Source organism: Procambarus clarkii, chromosome 69 (genome assembly GCF_040958095.1).
Source record: "Procambarus clarkii isolate CNS0578487 chromosome 69, FALCON_Pclarkii_2.0, whole genome shotgun sequence".
In the NCBI taxonomy this organism is placed as follows: Eukaryota; Metazoa; Arthropoda; class Malacostraca; order Decapoda; family Cambaridae; genus Procambarus; species Procambarus clarkii.
This window is the reverse complement of record NC_091218.1, coordinates 26,252,985-26,272,891: the sequence shown is the minus strand read 5'-3', so window position 1 is coordinate 26,272,891 and position 19,907 is coordinate 26,252,985. Positions and strand designations below refer to the sequence as shown.

The window sequence follows — 19,907 nt, the reverse complement described above, 5'->3', positions numbered from 1 at the left end:
CCTGGTCGACGACCGGGCCGCGGGGACGCTAAGCCCCGGAAGCACCTCAAGGTAACCTCAAGGTATCCCTTCCAAGAAAGGGAGTGGGAAATGAATGGATATCGAGGGCACTTGGTGTCAATTGCCGGCTGGAAAGATATTGCAAATCAAATGCAATATCTTTCATAGACAACTGGGAACACTTCTATGGAAGAAATGAAATGTATGCTCGTGATGGGGTGCATCTATCGAGAGCTGGGGTTGTTGCTGTTGCGAACTCGTTAGAAGAAGTGGTTAGAGGTGTTTGTTTGGGTTTAAACTGTTAGTAGATAGAGGTATGGGAATTGATTTGGAGGAAGGAGGTAATAAAAGTATGTGTTTGTGGGAGAAAGGAATTGGCAAAACGACCAGGGAAAGAGAAGGTCCGCAAAATAACAATTCACTTAGGGTATATTACACTAACAGTAGAAGTCTAAGAAATAAAATTAACGAATTAAATGCTCTTGTCTGCACAGAAAAAATAGATATTATTGCACTTACCGAAACGTGGATGAATGTAGAAAATAGAGAACTATTAGCTGAATATCAAATATATGGATTTAAACTATTTCACACAGATAGATATATTAGACGAGGAGGTGGAGTAGCCATATATGTTAGGGACAATTTGAAATGTAGTCTCAAAGAGGGAATCAAAACAGAGCCACACACAGAAACTATTTGGATTGAATTAAACGAAAAAGCTAATAATATTATAATAGGAGTAATATATAGGCCACCAAATTTAGACAGAATGGAAGCAAAGCATCTATGGGATGAAATATCTAGAGCATCTAGATCTAACAGTATTTATGTCATGGGTGACTTTAATTTTAGCGGAATAAACTGGTTGAACAAAACAGGGAATAGTGAAGCAGAAGATTTTCTAGAATTAATTGACGATTGCTTTCTTACGCAACACATTAAGGAACCAACACGGGAAAATAATATTTTAGATTTAGTGTTAACTAACAGGGAAACGCAAATTAATGACATCGAAATAGGGAGTGAGCTAGGGAGCAGTGATCACAAAGAAATCAGATTTAGCATAGAATGGAATAGACCAGTAGGAGAAAATTCTGTTAAAGTGCCAGATTTTCGTAAAGCTGATTTTAATAGCCTAAGAAATTTTTTGGGTCAAATTGATTGGAAAGTCTTGGGTATGGGGTGTGGGCCGGTCTTGGAGCGAGACATGAACCCAGCGATAGGTGACTTAAATGGGGATTTCGATGTGGATTCAATATATAACTTATTTAAGAATATTCTAAACAAAGCACAGGAACGTAGTATACCATACAAATTGAATAGATCGAATACTAATGACCCAAAGTGGATAACAAAGAATTTGAAGAACCTTATAGGTAAAAAGAGAGCTTGGAACAAAAGGATTAAAAATGGGGAGGTCACTTTAGAACAGGAATTCGTACAACTGGTTAGAAATGTTAAAAAAGAGATAAGGAAAGCAAAAAGAAACTATGAAGTTCGCATAGCAGGGCAAGCAAAGACAAATCCTAAAGGATTTTTTCAGTTATATCGTACTAAGACTAGGGAAAGGATAGGTCCATTAAAAACTGAGACAGGTCAAATAACAGATAGTGATGAAGAGATGAGTAGTATTTTTAATAAATATTTTGTATCTGTATTTACTAAAGAGGAACTTAACAATATGCCTTCAGCCGAACAAGTCTATGTGGGTGGGGACGAGGACAGGTTGACGAGTTTAACAGTTACCAGGGAGGATGTTCTTAAACAAATAGTAAAACTCAAACCAAACAAATCCCCAGGGCCGGATGAAGTGTTTGCCAGGGTGCTTAAAGAATGCAAAGAGGAGCTTTGTGACCCACTGTCAACCATATTTAATAAATCAATAGAGTCAGGCAGAGTGCCAGAGTTTTGGAAAGTTGCTAATGTGATACCAGTTTTTAAGAAAGGAGATAGATCACTTGCGTCTAACTATCGACCAATTAGCCTAACGTCTATTGTGGGAAAGTTACTCGAATCTATAATAGCAAATAAAATTCGTCTTCATCTTGAAAAACATAATTTAATAATTGAGTCGCAACATGGTTTTATAAATGGCCGTTCATGTTTAACAAATTTGTTATCTTTTTATTCTAGCATTGTTGAGGCAGTTGATAGTGGTAAGGATTGCGATGTTGTATACCTTGACTTTAGCAAAGCTTTTGATACAGTGCCACATGAAAGACTGATTAAAAAGATAGAGTCTCATGGTATTGGGGGTGCTATATTAAGCTGGATTAGGGCATGGCTATACCAAAGGAAACAGAGAGTTAGTATAAATGGAATCAAGTCAGAGTGGGAAAATGTTGTAAGTGGAGTGCCTCAAGGCTCTGTCCTGGGACCTCTGTTGTTTATAATATATATAAATGATTTAGATTCAGGTTTGAGTAGCAACATTTGCAAATTTGCCGATGATACGAAAATCGGTAGGGAAATTAATTCGGAGGAGGACTCACTATCACTTCAAGTTGATCTAGATAGGGTTTTGAAATGGTCAAAGGATTGGCAGATGCAGTTTAATGCTGATAAATGTAAAGTTCTGAGGTTAGGTAATGATGATAGAGTTACAAGATACGAGCTAGATGGTGTTGTGATTGCGAAGTCGGATTGCGAAAGGGATCTGGGAGTTATGATTAGTAAGAATTTAAAACAAAAAGATCAATGCATAAATGTTCGTAATAAGGCAAATCGGACACTTGGATTTATTAATCGCAGCGTTAGTAACAAGACACCTGGTGTGGTTCTCAAGCTATATCTTGCTCTAGTTAGGCCCCATTTAGATTATGCAGTTCAGTTTTGGTCGCCATATTATAGAATGGATATTAATTCACTTGAACGTGTCCAGCGTAGGATGACTAAGTTAATTCCCCAAATTAGAAATCTTTCATATGAAGAAAGATTAACAAAGCTTAAGTTGCATTCACTGGAAAGGCGAAGAGTTAGGGGTGACATGATAGAGGTTTACAAGTGGATGAATGGACATAACCGGGGGGATATTAATAGGGTATTAAAAGTATCAACACAGGACAGAACACGAAACAATGGGTATAAATTGGATAAGTTTAGATTTAGGAAAGACTTGGGTAAATACTGGTTCAGTAACAGGGTTGTTGATTTGTGGAACCAATTGCCGCGTAACATTGTGGAGGTGGGGTCCCTCGATTGTTTCAAGCACGGGTTGGACAAGTATATGAGTGGGATTGGGTGGTTATAGAATAGGAGCTGCCTCGTATGGGCCAATAGGCCTTCTGCAGTTACCTTTGTTCTTATGTTCTTATGTTCTTATCTATAAATCCAACATTATGTTTGTAACTCATCTTCTATGTATGTACTTTTACCTGCATAAAATTTTAAATTTGAATTTGATCTATTGTGATTGTTGTGTAAGTTTTTTTTTGGTCATTGAGACGATGACCAATTGACCCGAGAATCAACTGGAGTTTTTCCAATATTATCCATTTTTTCACTCAGTTCCTGTGAATCACCACTCAGGGGAGGAGATGTGGTCGTGATGGTCTCCCCAGGTGCAGCATCAGAGTCACCTGGAGCAGCACCACTCAGGGGAGCTGTGGTCGTGATGGTCTCCCCAGGTGCAGCATCAGAGTCAGCTGGAGCAGTACCACTCAGGGGAGATGTGGTCGTGATGGTCTCCCCAGGTGCAGCATCAGAGTCAGCTGGAGCAGTACCACTCAGGGGAGGAGATGTGGTCGTGATGGTCTCCCCAGGTGCAGCATCAGAGTCAGCTGGAGCAGCACCACTCAGGGGAGGAGATGTGGTCGTGATGGTCTCCCCAGGTGCAGCATCAGAGTCAGCTGGAGCAGCACCACTCAGGGGAGGAGATGTGGTCGTGATGGTCTCCCCAGGTGCAGCATCAGAGTCAGCTGGAGCAGTACCACTCAGGGGAGGAGATGTGGTCGTGATGGTCTCCCCAGGTGCAGCATCAGAGTCAGCTGGAGCAGCACCACTCAGGGGAGGAGATGTGGTCGTGATGGTCTCCCCAGGTGCAGCATCAGAGTCAGCTGGAGCAGTACCACTCAGGGGAGGAGATGTGGTCGTGATGGTCTCCCCAGGTGCAGCATCAGAGTCAGCTGGAGCAGTACCACTCAGGGGAGATGTGGTCGTGATGGTCTCCCCAGGTGCAGCATCAGAGTCAGCTGGAGCAGTACCACTCAGGGGAGATGAGGTTGCCATGGTCTCCTCAGGCGCAGCGTCGGGGGTCAGCTGGTGCTTCAGTAGCAGGTTGCACTAAGCGGGTGGGTCCACTCCCAGCTGAGTTTGTGGCCAGGGGGGTGTTTGCGTCGTCCCCGACTGCATTCATAATGCCAGGCATTAACACCCTCCTTTCCGCATCTTGTGCATTTCATGGGAGGCCTATTGGCTTCCTCATTTTGAAACGGTGCGCGTATTATAGTGGCTTCAGACATTGTAAATACTAGCTCTATCTATTAATCCGACATTATGTTTGTAACTCATTTTCAAAGTATGTACCTTTACCTGAATAAATATCTTATATCCTTTAGTTAGTTAATTTAGTTCATTTATTATGCACCCCCATACCCATCCTGTGGTCGGTTGTAGTAAAGGGTTACAGGGGCACATAGCCCCACTTAAATTGTGGGGCTCAGGGACTGAACCCCACAATTCATTTAGCTAAGCAAGTTACAATCTTGATGAGCTAGTTATAAAATTTTGAATCATTCTTATATCTTAAACGGGGACTGGGGATATTTCTGTGTTGATTGCGGGGGGGGGGACGCCCCCGCAGGATATATCAACGCCATCTTTTGAGTAAAAGTAAAACAAGTTGAGGTGCCAGCGACCTATATATATTTGACCGGATCTTTCTCGAATTTTCGATGGGGACAGTTTTGAAAAGTGTTTACAAGTGTGCAGCCGAGGTCGGGTGTGCTCGGGAGTACTTCCTGCAAGCTGCACATATTGCACAGGGAGAGAAGCACCTGCCAGTGTGTGCTCGACGGACTTAGCTGCTCCACAGGTGGCTGGAGGCTGAGCTTCCATTACCAGTACCTTTACTCGTTATCACTAACCTTAGTATGACATTCGTTTACTGTTACTGCAGGTTAAACAGCTTTTTCTGCCAACGTTACACCAAATAATATCCACTAATCTGAGTTTTTTTTTTATTATTATATATCAAAGTGTACGTGATAGTAGAGAAAAGGTATTTGAGACTTAGAATTACAGTTTATACAAACATTATATATAATATATATTTATATATAATTATTATGTATATATATAATATATATAATATACATAATATACATTTTTTTCTCAAGGTGACCATTCATGAGATAAGTGATCCATTCACTGCTGGAGTGTAGGTCCAGACAAGGCTGGAGTCTTGGGGGAGCTTGTGGCCAGGTGAGGCTCGAGTGTGGGGGGGAGAAGGTGCTTGTGGCCAGGTGAGGCTGGAGTCTTGGGGAGGGGGTGGTGTGCCTGTGGCCAGGTGAGGCTGGAGTCTTGGGGAGGGGGTGGTGTGCCTGTGGCCAGGTGAGGCTGGAGTCTTGGGGAGGGGGTGGTGTGCCTGTGGCCAGGTGAGGCTGGAGTCTTGGGGAGGGGGTGGTGTGCCTGTGGCCAGGTAAGGCTGGAGTCTTGGGGAGGGGGTGGTGTGCCTGTGGCCAGGTAAGGCTGGAGTCTTGGGGAGGGGGTGGTGTGCCTGTGGCCAGGTGAGGCTGGAGTCTTGGGGAGGGGGTGGTGTGCCTGTGGCCAGGTGAGGCTGGAGTCTTGGGGAGGGGGTGGTGTGCCTGTGGCCAGGTGAGGCTGGAGTCTTGGGGAGGGGGTGGTGTGCCTGTGGCCAGGTGAGGCTGGAGTCTTGGGGAGGGGGTGGTGTGCCTGTGGCCAGGTAAGGCTGGAGTCTTGGGGAGGGGGTGGTGTGCCTGTGGCCAGGTGAGGCTGGAGTCTTGGGGAGGGGGTGGTGTGCCTGTGGCCAGGTCAGGCTGGAGTCTTGGGGAGGGGGTGGTGTGCCTGTGGCCAGGTCAGGCTGGAGTCTTGGGGAGGGGGTGGTGTGCCTGTGGCCAGGTGAGGCTGGAGTCTTGGGGAGGGGGTGGTGTGCCTGTGGCCAGGTGAGGCTGGAGTCTTGGGGAGGGGGTGGTGTGCCTGTGGCCAGGTGAGGCTGGAGTCTTGGGGAGGGGGTGGTGTGCCTGTGGCCAGGTGAGGCTGGAGTCTTGGGGAGGGGGTGGTGTGCCTGTGGCCAGGTGAGGCTGGAGTCTTGGGGAGGGGGTGGTGTGCCTGTGGCCAAGTGAGGCTGGAGTCTTGGGGAGGGGGTGGTGTGCCTGTGGCCAGGTGAGGCTGGAGTGTGTATGGGGGGAGAAGGTGCCTGTGGCCAGGTGAGGCTGGAGTGTGTATGGGGGGAGAAGGTGCCTGTGGCCAGGTGAGGCTGGAGTGTGTATGGGGGGAGAAGGTGCCTGTGGCCAGGTGAGGCTGGAGTGTGTATGGGGGGAGAAGGTGCCTGTGGCCAGGTGAGGCTGGAGTGTGTATGGGGGGAGAAGGTGCCTGTGGCCAGGTGAGGCTGGAGTGTGTATGGGGGGAGAAGGTGCCTGTGGCCAGGTGAGGCTGGAGTGTGTATGGGGGGAGAAGGTGCCTGTGGCCAGGTGAGGCTGGAGTGTGTATGGGGGGAGAAGGTGCCTGTGGCCAGGTGAGGCTCGAGTGTGGGGGGGGGAGAAGGTGCCTGTGGCCAGGTGAGGCTGGAGTGTGTATGGGGGGAGAAGGTGCCTGTGGCCAGGTGAGTCCGGAGGGTACCAGGGTCATGATACAGCCACCACTTTTGGCTACCTACTTGCTTATATAGTTCTGTATACTGTTACACATAATTTGTAACTGTGATCATATTAACAAATGTACAGTGCTTTCTCAAGATTAATTTGAAAATTGTTTGAATAATAAACCTTAGAGTATTTAGGGAAGTGTGTAGCTTGGCTACATGCCCTTAGGGTGCTGCATTATTTGGAAATGTGGATATGTGTCCACAGAGTGCTGTGGTGTCTGTGATGTCACAACTTCCTCGGTGACCTAGAGTAGTGACCCTAGTGGTGATATAGCAGTGTAAATAAGTGTGTTTAGCAAAACAACAACATTGCAAAATTGAGGAAAATAAAAAAAGTTAGCTTTACATGTCCCATACTGGGGAACCTTGACAAGTAAGAAAGGGATAAATATGAATGACAACTTAAGCTACAGTGGTATAGATCCATATGATATGCCAGTATCACTGTCTTTAGAAAATGTATCATTGTTACTAGCTGTTATGTGTTCAGACATTGGGAACTATTTTGTATTCATGACCGTGTACATTAGTTGATTAAATAAGAGTGACACTGTAAAATCATGCGAAGGAAGAGAGCACATGGCTGGGTAGGTTGACCGGGTCTGGACAGGTTCGATTGGGGCCAAATTATTTAGGCTGTCATATAGAGCAAAAATCCCCTATTTTAGCAGAGAAATATTGTATACTGTATATCCTGCGCATACACTTTTAAACAATCAGTTATTTGTCTTAATATTAGATAATGCATTTCTTTATTTTATTAAGGCATTGTTTTAAAATGCACTACATGTACAATATGCTAGGAAGTGGTTCATAAAGAGCTAACCCTCACTTTCTCTAGTTACTGGCAAATATGATCATTAGAGATAGTGGCCCTTGGCTAAATTAGGATATGTTTTGTGTAAAAAAAAAAGAGGACTTCTTTTTGTTGTTGTTGTTGGAAAGATCATCCCTAATATGAAGTATGAAAGCATTCCTGCAAACTCATTTTGAAATTCAACTTAAATCTGTTATGTATACCATATCATTTTATTAATGTCTCTTCTTATTACAGTCTCCGTGGTGTAGTGGTAAGACACTCGCCTGGCGTTCCGCGAGCGCTTTGTCATGGGTTCGTATCCTGGCCGGGGAGGATTTATTGGGCGCAAATCCTTAACTGTAGCCTCTGTTTAACTCAACAGTAAAATGTGTACTTGGTTGTAAAAACGATTCTTCGCGGTGGGGATCGTATTCCAGGGACCTGCCCGAAACGCTACGCGTACTAGTGGCTGTACAAAAATGTAACAACTCTTTTATATACAGTATCTAAAAAAAAAAAAATGTTATTAGTTATTTGACCTGAAGGGTAATGGTAATTATCGAGAGAAAGCACTAAACCATTACAACTATTGTATATAGAACTTGGAAGGGATATGAAGATAAGAATTTAAGATAGGACAGAAGAAAGGAATGGTGTCCAACCACTTGGAGGGTCAGGGAATGAACACCAACCTGTAAGAAGCAAAATCATCGCTCTACTGTCCAGTCCAAGTGGTTGGTCCTAAAATGCAAGCTAATTTATTTTGTAGCATTTGAAGGTGTAAAGCTATGTTTTGGAGTGTAATTGAACATTACAAATTTTATTTTTATATTACAGAAGTGTAAAAAATGGAGGATAGACTGTTGGCTCGCATTGGCCCTACTGGAGGTGGTGATGTGAGAGCAGCTTGCAAGAAATGTGGATATCCTGGTCATCTTACATATCAGTGCAGAAATTTTGTTAAGGTTTGCAAGTAAATTTGAATGTTTTTTCTGAGCTTTTGATAACGATTTTGCACATGATTTAATTTGGAGAATTATTTAAGCATACGGTGTTACCGCCTTTTACAATCGTAATCCATTCCCAGAGACTCGTTATCAACCAAAAATTTGTCAACCAAAATGAATTTTTTCATAAGAAATAATGTAAATTGAATTAATTTGTTCCACACCCCCAAAAATATTAACTTAAAATACATTTTATATAGAATACTACTAATATTTTTTATACACAAAAAATCAGGTATACAGTTCCATACACAAACCATAAATAAAATAAGTGAACATTTAAGTGCACTTTACCTTTACTGATGACTCTTGGTGGCGATGGTGAGGAGGGAGGGAGGAGCGGAGTTGGTATATGGGGAGAGTGAGGAGGGAGGAGATGGTGGGACTATCCCCTGCTTGTTTTAAACACTTCTTTTTTGTCACTAAAAACTTGGAAAATATAGGTTCCCCTTAAACCCTACGTTCTCATGCAGCTTTAAGAATTGGCCTCTCTCTCCTCTTGCTATCATAATTCACTTAACTCTCAATGTGTGGTTATTGAAAATGGTCATACCTGCCTATGTGGAACAAAATTACAAAAATTACCAAAATTTATTTTTCATTAAATAATTAATAAATTGTAGGAAAATATAAGAACAATAATAATATATATTAACCCCTGAGAGGTGCAGCTTTTAATAGCCTGAGGGTTAATAGGTTTGAATGCTTTGGTCACTATTACTACTAACACTCACTATCTTACAAATTCCACGAACTGCATAATCTTCACAATGCCATGCTCATGCCAACCATTTTTCCCCATCCAAGATAATGTTTCTCTAAGTTAGCTGTCTTATTTATAGTAAGGAAGTTTCTCTTACTGTACCTGTACTACTCTTCAAATAATAACTTGCAAATAATGTTACATCAAAACAAATGCCAGTGGAAATTATTAACAAGTGGTGAGACCAAGCACATACTCAGAAAACACATGGTTGGGATTTATACCCTCAGTAAATCTGGGTGCCACTGAAAAAATGTCACACTCTTGTACAATTTATACAGTACAAGCTTAGTAAAACATTTTTTAAATTATTTCAAATTTTTATTCACTATTAACCCTTGGACAGCGGCAGGGGAGGAATGGCCATACCCACCAATGCACAATAATAAAATAAAAATTCCTAAACTTACTTTTCATTGTAGAATTATTAATTTGTATGCAAAATGTAAGAAAAACACTAAAATAAGTGAATAGTTATAATTTCACTGGGTGGAAGTGCTCAGCAAGGCTGCATCTGGCACTTAACACCCGGTGCTAGACTTTGGTGATGCTTCCTGTTTTGTCGTCGAATGTTTTACTGATTGTTTTATCACATGGTTTTTCTTTACTTACATCTACAAATAGCTATTATATCCAAATTTGCATCATACTTGTAAAAACCAGACAATGATTGCTTAAATCGTCATATGACAATAACCACATTACCCTAAGGATCGTCAATAGACAATAATCACCATCTGAGGATTAAAAGAGCAAGATTAGCAAAACCGAAAAAATCATACTACAGTATCTGATGCAAATGACTTCACTTGGCAGACACCAACAACTTGGATCTTGCTGCATTCCCTCTAAAATCTTATTTTCTGTGGGGAGCCCCATTGGCTTCCTGAAGCTATTCGAACTGATATAGTGCTTTATTAGTTTGTGGATTATCCGGCTGACTGTCCGGATAGTGTAACATCGGCAGCAAGTTAACCGGCTCCGATTTTTTATCTGGCTAAACCAGCTTTTATCCAAGCTCCCATGACCATTTTGGCCGGATATTGAGAACCTTATCTGGTCACGAATTTGGCCATATAAGGATGTTTTCCAGATGTTCGAATCCCGGATAATCGAGTGGTTACAGTACCTTTTCTTTCGGTAGGGGCTCCGTTCCCTTCGCTGTTGATGGGGCGCTGGGGGGAGCAGTTTGCTCTGTTGGCTCTTGCTTGGTCCCACAGTTAGTGGGCGCTTTTGGTTGTCTTCCGGCCTCTGGTAGCGGTGGACGGCTTCTCCCCCTTTGGGGGGTTTGGAGCTGGCGGGGTGGACTTCTTCCCCTGTGCTTCGTCTTGTCCAATCGCACCCACCAAGATAACGTGGTCAATCCACCCCATCCTTCCGGGGTTCCCATCTGCTCTATGGAGACACGAGCCTTGCAGTTCTTCTGGAGATGTTCAGTCTGTGCCCTGGATTCTTTGCCCTCTTCAGAAGACTGTTGTCTCCAGTCCGGCTTCTGTTGGGGCCGGGTACCTGGATGGTGGCCCTGGACCTCTGGGTCACTTCTTGGCACGTTCCTCTCCGCCAAAAGGCTTGCCGCTTTTGTTGCCTTCCCTAGTTTGTAATTGGCACTTGGTGTATTTATGCATCTTTACTGGATCTTGCTGCCCTGTCTGCTCAGGATTAGGTGTTTGGCCTACCTCGACGACCGGCTGGTGTGGGCTCCCAGTTGGTCTGGTTGTCTACTCGCCAGGGGTGAGGTTCTTTCCAGGTCGCTGGGTTCGATTTCCTGGTGATCTGGAGGCCGTTCCATCTGTTTTCGTTCTGGGTTCGAACCTGGCTGGGTCTTGTTTAGGGCTCTTGAACAGCTCCTTATCTTTCACTCCAGAAGCATTGCTGCGGCTGTGGTCCTGCCTACAGCTGATTATGAGGGGGTCCCGGGTTGCTCGGCGGTTGCTCGAGCAGTTGTGGGGGAGTCTGAACTTCGACGTGCTGGTCTGCTTGCAGGGTCGGGTTTGGCTTCAGCGTCTGGTTCCTTCGGGGACTTCCCTTCCGTCTTTCTTGCAATCGTTGGGTTCGTCCTCCGGAGATCTTGTGTTGGTGCTGCATCACCAGCTTCCTCTTTGGGGTTTTCGGGGTTCCATGCCTTGGCACCTCCCCGAGCCTTCGCTCGATGTGTTCACAGACGGGTCATCTCTCGACTAGGGCTTTGTGACCATTGCTCACCAGGTCAGCCAGGGATGGTGGTGTCTGTCCGTCCGTCGGGCTCACAGCACGAGTCGGGAGTTCGTGGCTGTCTGGTTTGCGCTTCGGAGGGTTCGGGTCACTCGGTGTTTTACCATCCAGTTCCATTCAGAGTGTTCTCCGGTGGTTTATTGCCGGAACCACAGGGTTTCTCTTGGGTCTTTGACCTTTGGGGTTGGTCCCTTCGAGTGGCTAATTTGATGGATTCTCGGGGTTTGGCTAGCCATACGGTTCATGTCCGGGGGGGTGTCCTACATCCTGGCAGACAGCCTGTCTCGGTTCATTCCTCTGTTCGCAAGGTTGGCCGGTCGTCGCAGACTTGTTTGTTGGCTCTGCCGAACGTGTGGATTTCTGGCCATGGACATCTTCGTGTCGCCGTGGTCTCGGCGTCTCCCATTCTATTTGGCACCCTTACCCGTCTGCGTGGCATTCACGGTCGAAGCCTTTCGGCAGGACTGGTTAAGTTGGGGGGTACCTGTTCCTCTTCTCCCAGTCCAGCTGTTGCTTCGGGTTCTGGCTCGGTTGGAGTCCATTCGCTAGGAGAGTAGTCCTTGTGGTCTCTTGGTAGCCGGCGCAGCTTTATTTTCAGATGCTGCTTGATAGGTGTCCGAACCCGGGGCGTTTTCCTGCGGCTCCGCCTCTTTTGGCCGGTCGGACCAATTCTGTACGTGACCGGTTCGGCCTTCTCCTCGGCTCTTCGCATCTGGTTTTTTGATGCGGGTGTATCACCATCTCTGATGATCAGGTGGCTTTGTTGATGGTGTCCCACCTGTGAGCTTCGCCTCGGCGACAGTATGACGTTCCTGGTGTTTCTGTTTGTCATTTTCTTGCTCTTTGTATGTTGTCTTCTCTTTCACATCGGGTTGTCTTGTCCTTTCTTGGGTTGTCAGGACTGTTAATTTGATGCTTCTTACTGTCACCTCGTTTCATGCGTTGCTGGTGGAGCTGCTCCGTCTTGCGTTCGGGGTGGACGTCACATCCGCCTCGTTCCATACGCTTTCTCGTGTTTTTTTTACTTCCAGCCTGCTCATGCAGCGCCTGAGCCGTTCTGGTCCTTGATCAGGGTGCCCTCTTACCTTTCTTCTCCTCAGTTTGTGGTAGCCCCTTCGGTTCAAGATTGTTTTTCATAGGCCATATTTTGTTTGCATGGGCCTCTGCGGTTCGGGTCGGGGAGTTTCCGGCTCTCTTCCTGTGCAGGGGTTTCTGTTCATTTGGTACTGGTGGTAGGTTTGTACGTTCGCAGCCTTTCTCCGTCCTTCTGGCGACGGTCGAGACGGCTGTTTTCTGGAGGGGTTTTTGGGTTATTGATGCTTGGTTGGTTCGGCCGAGGGTGCGTCATGTGTTGTCCTGTTGCGGCTCTTTGCTGTTACCTGCATACCATGACTGGGGATGCGATTTGGGTTGATCCGGTTCCCCTCATTCCCTGTTTCAGGGCTTGGGTCTCCCAGGTCGTCCTCAGAGTTTTTAAATCTACCAGCCTGCGGTCTATCCTTACGCCCACGCCGCTCGGACCTTTGCAGCTTTCGCTGCCGTGTTGGTAACTTCTACGGCTCATTTTGGGCGCGAGGATTTGGGGGTCACACAGGTTCCTGGCCGCCTGTTCTTTGTGCGCGTGTCTGCTCCTGTGCGTTCTTGTGTTGCCTTGGGTCGCAGGTTGCAGCCTGTTGTCTCGGCTTCGCGTTGCGGAGTTTGTCTTGGCCACCTCCTGGGTCAGCCCTTTCTTTTCCTTCTCTTTGGGTATGAAGCTCCAGGAAGCCGTAGGGGCTCCCCGCAAAAAACCGGCATTGAATGTAATGAAACGCCGTTTTCTGGGTGAGCCCCAGAGGCTCCCTGGCAACCCTCCCTCCCCACTGGTCGGCGTTTTTTTCGCGTTGGTTGAAGCTTAGCTTCTAAACTAATGCTAGGCAGCCTGTCCGGTGAGGTCCGGGGTCCCCCTTCCCCTCTCGGGGCAGGAAGGGCTGCATGGACGATCGGCGCGGCAGTAAATTGTGATGTTTGCTTGTTTCCTTGGAATTGTAGGGAGTTTCTACCTCTCTGTTCGGTTTTGTGTTTTAGTTTTTTACCATGTGGGGTTTTTGTTATGCCTACCTTTCTGAGTGCTTAACCTCGGTCAATGGCAGATAGGAAAACCCCAACCACAAGGGGTTTTTCCGGGGCCATTGCTCCCTGAAACCTCTGAAGGGGCCAGGTTCTTGCGCTGGTCCTTGGTAGGTCTGAACTCCTTAGCTAATGTCCCGGTCTAATATAACATACATTAGCCTGATAAGCTAATGTATTTATTATAGCTAATAAAACCAGCGTTTCATTACATTCAACGTTGTTTTTTTGGTAATATGTCTTAGGCTGACATTCGGGTATGGGATTTTGGAGGTTGAACAGGGTCCTGGCCGTCTGTTGTGAACGTTCCGGGTCCTGTGTGGCCTTCGGCCGTTGGGTGCTGCCAGTTGTCCCGCCTTTGTCATGAGGCGTCCAATGCTGCCGCCGCCAGGGTAAGTCTCCTTTTTCCTTCTATGTGGTATATAGCTTCAGGGAACCATAGGGGCTCTACCCAGAAAACCAGCGGTGAAGTCTCCAATCTGCTGGTGTCAGTGCTTGGACGCCTAGGAGGGGGTCGCTAACGAGCGAGCGCGCTGGTTGAGTGGATGCTTGTTTGTTGTTTCCTCTTGGGAAAGGAGTTCTTGGGCTCTGTTCAGTCTTGGGTTGCAATGTTTTTACCAGTTGGGGGTTTGTAATGGTCCTCCTACCTTTCTGGGTGATACTCCCAGTTGATGGCAGACATAACTATACTCTCACAAAGTGGAATGTTCTTAAGCCATTGCTCCCTTTGCTTCTGAGGGAACCAGGACCTGGCTCGTGGTTTCCAGTAGGCTCAAAACTCCAATTAACTGATGCTCTTGACTAATATAATAGATATCAGCCCATTAGCTTCAGAGAGCTTCCAGGGCTCAACCCACGAAATGACGTTTCATTACATTCAATGCTGCTTTTTTGTTGGCTTTGGCCTCTGGGGGGTCAAGTTGGTGAGCTTCATGTTCTTCTCAGATGTAGAGGGTTTTGCTTCTCTGGTCCTGGAGGTCATTTTGTTTGTTTGCAGCCCCCCTTTCCTTCTTTTCTGGCAAAGATTGGAATGGGTGGCTTCCGGAAGAGTCCGTTGGTGGTGGATGCTTGGTTCGGCCCAGGGTGCTTCATGTCTTATGCCCAGTGACGGCTTTGCATAGCTACCTGCGGGTCACTGGATCGGTGACAGTGGATGTGCTCTGGGTGGATCCTGTTTTCCTTGTTTCAGGGCGCGTGTGTATTAGGTTGTCCACAGTGTCATCAAATCTCGTCAGCCAGTGGTCTACCCTCGTGTCCATGATATGCAGGAAATATGCTGCTCTGGCTGCTGTTTTGGTAACATGTCTTGGGTTAACAATCGGGTACGGGTGTTTTGGTGGTTGAACTGGGTCCTGGCAGCCTACTAACTCATGAACGTTCCGGGTCCTCTCTGGCCTTGTCATGGCCGAATGTCTCTTCATCTTGAGCCCTGCGGTGCTGCTGCCTCCTGGGTAAGTCCCTGTTTTTACTTATCTGTGGGTAGTTAGCTTCAGAGAGCTGATGGGGCTCCCCACAGAAAACCAGCTTTGAATGTAATGAAATCCCATTTTCTGGGTGAGCCCCGGAGGCTTCCTGACACCCTCCTTCGCTCCGGTCTGATTTTCATCATTCAAGAACTGAAGCGAGCTTGTTCCCCCCTCGTCTTTGGGGGAGGGGAAGCACTGAGTGAGTGTGCTAGTTGGATGATGTGTTGTTTGTTTTTCTATTTTGGGGAGTTACAGTACTGTATTTTACTTTGTTTGGATGTAGGTTGCAATTTTAACTAGCTTGTGGTTTCGCCTATCTTTCTGGGGGCCTTTTCTGGTTGATGGCAAGTATGACATACTCTGAATGTAGTACTCATAGGCCATTGCTCCCTGCGCCTCTCTGAGGGGACCAGGCTCTGGCTCGTGGTTCCAGCTAGGCACAAGATCCCCTGTGACTGATGACCCCAAACTAATAATGTACATGTCAGTTTGGGTAGCTTCAGGGAGCCTCCAGGGCTACCCCCAGAAAATGGCATTTCATTACATATTTTTTTTTTTTTTTTTTTTTTTTTTTTTGCAAGGCTATAAATCCATGTACACCTTAAAATATTTTAGCATGCATTTGCAACAAGTTGTCTCAATGTAATTAGTGTATATGATTTATACCCTCTTCCACTATGAAACTTGTCTTGCTCATCACTAATCAGTTTCTAAGTAATTGACCAAACTCTTCTGATCACTATTCTTTTACTTTGGCCACTACACTGGAAACTAATGCCTCTATATTTCCTATTCAATATGTTCTTTATTTGTATAGTATTTCAACTGTAATTATTTTTACATACAGAGTATATCTCGTGAACACTAGCTTTCCCCAAATTTCAGCTTCCTCATTGATGTACTCATTTCTTCTATAGATATTGGCTGATATAGTATGTTGCATTTTTCTTGCCATGAAAGCCAGTCACATTCACATTAGCACCTTTTTAACACACTCTTCTAGTAGACTTTCAATATTTTATCAATTTGAATATTTTGAAACTAAATAGCGTTTGTTATTTAAAGAGTAAATTTGCTTTTAGGTACAGTAATCCCTTTAAAACACTTCAGCCAGTCTCCATAAAATATGTAACCTGCGTACAGTACTTCGGCATATAGCAGGGCATATCAATTTGGAGTGAACTTAAATAGTTCACTCTATTTATTTACGTTTTACTTCATTTTCGTTTTACTGAAAATAAATTTTGTTGGCATCAGGAATTTGTTCTTGGCAGTTCTTGGCCCGTCCTCATAAACAACGGTCAAAGTCCATTCCATGCACCCGCCAAACCTCCTGTTTATGAATGGAAAAACGGTTTACACACGACTCACAACCGATGTCTGAAAAAGCACTTTGTAACAAGTGCTATGCTGACGACTTGTTCGAACCACAACGCTGTAAATGCTTTACCCAAGTACTACAAATAACCACCAACAGAACCTAAACACCTAACCTAACCAATACTTAAATATGCACAATATGCTAATACATGTACTGTATATAATAATATTTTATTGTTTAGAAAATTAATATTTTGAATGAACAGTTTAGTTCATTTATTATGCACCCCATACCCATCTTGTGGGCAGTAGTGGAAAGGGTTACAGAGGCACATAGTGGGCTCAGGGACTGAACCCCACAATTCATTTAGCTAAGCAAGTTGCAATCTTGATGAGCTAGAATGAACAGAGTATTAAAATTTATGAATACTGGAGTTGACTGCTGGATGGAATGGACTTAGTCTGAGGACTGGTTGGTTCTTGGGGCAAAAGTTTAATAGTTCATTATTAATATTAAGGAGTATGAAGGGAAGTTGTTACCATTTTTGTTTGCATTACAGGTTGACCCTAAGAAAGATGTTGTGCTTGATGTTTCATCAACTTCTTCAGAAGAGAGTGACCATGAGACACCTTTGACACAACTCCATACTCAAGAACTTCTAGCAAAGGTAGTATCAAAGTGGGATCTCTGCTGGAAACTTGTTTTATTGTGTCTGTCCTACCTTCATGGGAAAATGCATAATGAGGAAGATACCATACTAGAATTAATTAACACCTAAGTATTTCATTTTGACATGTCATTTGTGTTTTCTTACACGAGATGAAATTAATGCAGGTGATGAGTAACAGTAATGTGGCTGAAGATATGATGACCAAACCATGTCAGAAAATTAAGAAACGACGTTGTTTTGGTCTGTCCTTTGGCCATTATCAAGTTTTGTAATTACATGACTTGATAATGGTCCAGGATGGACTAAAATTTCGTAATTTCTTCATTTTCTGACGTGTCGTTTGCTCATCAGAAAATTAATAACAGTAAATAAGAAAAAATGATGATAGCATGTTCGAAATTTAGGCACAATTTGGTTGGATCATGTTCGGTGAATTCTAGGACCATTTGCTTTATTACAACAGAGTTTTGGTTATCTCGAGTTGCACGTTATTGTTAGTTATTCTTTATTCTCTGAGTTGTTTATCAAGTAAAATATGCAACAGACTTTACTGAAACAGCAGTATATGGTGAAGGTTCTGCATAATCAGTATTGTTGTGCAGCAGCACATACAGTACGTTGGAGTAGAGATCAAGGAAATGTAAAATAATGAACTACATTTGTGTTACTTTGGATGTAACATTGTCACTGCTCTTATGGTGTTTACTCCCTTGGCATTCAAATGGCTCCAGTCTATCTGCGTTTACCTCCAATGCTTAAATAGTGATATGAGGTTTTCTGGGAGGGCTTCAAGGTTGTTACTAACCTTTCTATTTAGCTCTGCACTTATCAAATCACAACAGGCCCTTGAGTCATTAATAGCCTACTGGAGACCAAGGGACAAAACCCTGGCACTCGTAGAGGCTCAAGTAGCAGTGGATGCTACTTGAGCTCACCCTTGCCAAGGAGATCTCTCCTGCCTCCTGCGCTGCCATCTTTTTTTTTTTTTTTTTTTTTTTTTTTTTTTTTTTTTTTTTTTTTTTTTTTTTTTTTTTTGAGATATATACAAGAGTTGTTACATTCTTGTACAGCCACTAGTACGCGTAGCGTTTCGAGCAGGTCCCTGGAATACGATCCCCTGCCGCGAAGAATCGTTTTTTCATCCAAGTACACATTTTACTGTTGCGTTAAACAGAGGCTACAGTTAAGGATTTGCGCCCAGTAAATCCTCCCCGGCCAGGATACGAACCCATGACATAGCGCTCGCGGAACGCCAGGCAAGTGTCTTACCACTACACCACGGAGACTATCTCTCGTAAAGGTATTCCTTATTCCGACTTTTACCCGGTTATCCATTCCTCCATCCTTACCTGTTGGCAGGCTTGTTGGTCGTCTGTTACTGGTAACAAACTATGTTCTCTTAAAGGTTGTGTGTCCTCGTGGCAGTCCTACCACCATAACCGGCGATGGGAAACGGCTCTGGCGAGGTTGTGTATTGGCCATACTCGCTTAACTAGTGGTCACTTGATGGAGCGCCACCCTGCTCCTTATTGTCCTAATTGCATTGTCCCTCTTACGATCGTGCATATCCTTGTTGAATGTCCTGACTTCCGGGACGAGCATGTGTCTTGTTTTCTGACCATCCCCCGCGGTCGCTTGTCTCTCGATAGTATTGTTGGTGACTGATACTTTTGATATCGTTCGCCTTATGCGTTTCTGTTCTCACATTGGCTTCCTTGGTGATATTTAGCACCCTCTGATTATCCCGCACATTTGATGATGCTACATAACCTTCCCGATTTGGTGCCTTCTTTTTGATAATTACTTACTTTACTAGGATCTAGCACGCTCAAGAATCTTAATCGCCGCCACTACCAGACCGATAACCAATGCTGTCAATTAATCAAGGTCTGGACCAATTAAGTAACCATTAACCCTTGGGGTAGGTTATCCCCAATTTCATGGAACGGGAGGTATTAGTTTACATTAAGTGTGGGAATTACTTGAAAATAAGGGAATATCTCTGGTATTTGGAAAGATTAGGCCGACTTGAAACCTGGGTATCGATTTAGCCCAATAAAGCAGACTCGTGGACCAATTGGTAAAGACAGACACATAATGTTTGGGAATACTAAAAAATACCAAAGAAAAATCTTAATCAAGTTTATTAACCACTTAACTGCACCAACCGAGAAAACTTTTTTATTTTTTCATACCCATTCTAAATGTGTGCGAGGTTGGTTGTGTACGAAATGGACTCTTAGGACTTTTAGTGAGAGGCAGCCATCTTGGAAAAAATTCCCAGAATGCCCTAGGGCTGCTGGCTGGGTTAGTAGTGAGTGACCATGGGTGGCGCACGCACCTCTGGCACCCAAACACCTATCCGACGCGGTGTTGAAAGATCGCTCTATCGGTGAAATTCAAACCTTATTGTTTGAAGAACATAAGGGTCATAATATTGAAGCTAGGCGCAATAAGTACCTAACACAAAGGTCGGATGCAAGTGATACAGCACCTATGAGGACGATACAGTGAGCGTATCCAATTGTAGCTCTGAGCGCCATCCTTGCCCACCTATGCTATGCTATCTCCAATTTATTTGGATGATACATAGATGAATCGTTTTCTGCGTTCAGTGATGATGCATCTGATACAAGTAGCATAGATGAAGAGTGTTAGTGGCTTCCATGGTGGTGTTTTCCATAGATATTTTCAAGAGTAGCTGAGTAACGTGTCCCATGGTGCGCATGGCGTATATA

The 19,907-nt window shown here is 44.6% G+C and overlaps 2 protein-coding genes across 5 annotated transcripts in view; one reads left to right on the top strand and one right to left on the bottom strand.

Moving 5' to 3' along the window:
* Positions 1-3,438: 3,438 nt before the first annotated feature.
* On the bottom strand, positions 3,439-4,230 carry LOC123772278 (mucin-7-like). The gene has a single exon (XM_045765364.2). The coding sequence runs from the start codon at positions 4,228-4,230 to the stop codon at positions 3,439-3,441; it is 792 nt and encodes a 263-aa protein (XP_045621320.2).
* Positions 4,231-4,880: 650 nt separating this feature from the next.
* LOC123772182 (protein SREK1IP1) overlaps positions 4,881-19,907 on the top strand; it is a 37,725-nt gene continuing 22,698 nt past the window's right edge. Inside the window, exons 1-3 of one of the 4 annotated variants that reach the window (XM_045765237.2) lie at positions 4,881-5,035; positions 8,463-8,590; positions 17,059-17,166. In XM_045765237.2, the coding sequence (XP_045621193.1) occupies positions 8,474-8,590; positions 17,059-17,166 (225 nt within the window). In that variant the 5' untranslated portion in view covers positions 4,881-5,035; positions 8,463-8,473. The other 3 variants (XM_045765238.2, XM_045765240.2, XM_045765239.2) reach the window with 3 other exon arrangements.

What these genes read in the sequence shown, in the direction of transcription:
- LOC123772278 (XM_045765364.2), bottom strand. Translation starts at nt 4,230, where the DNA reads ATGGCAACCTCATCTCCCCTGAGTGGTACTGCTCCAGCTGACTCTGAT.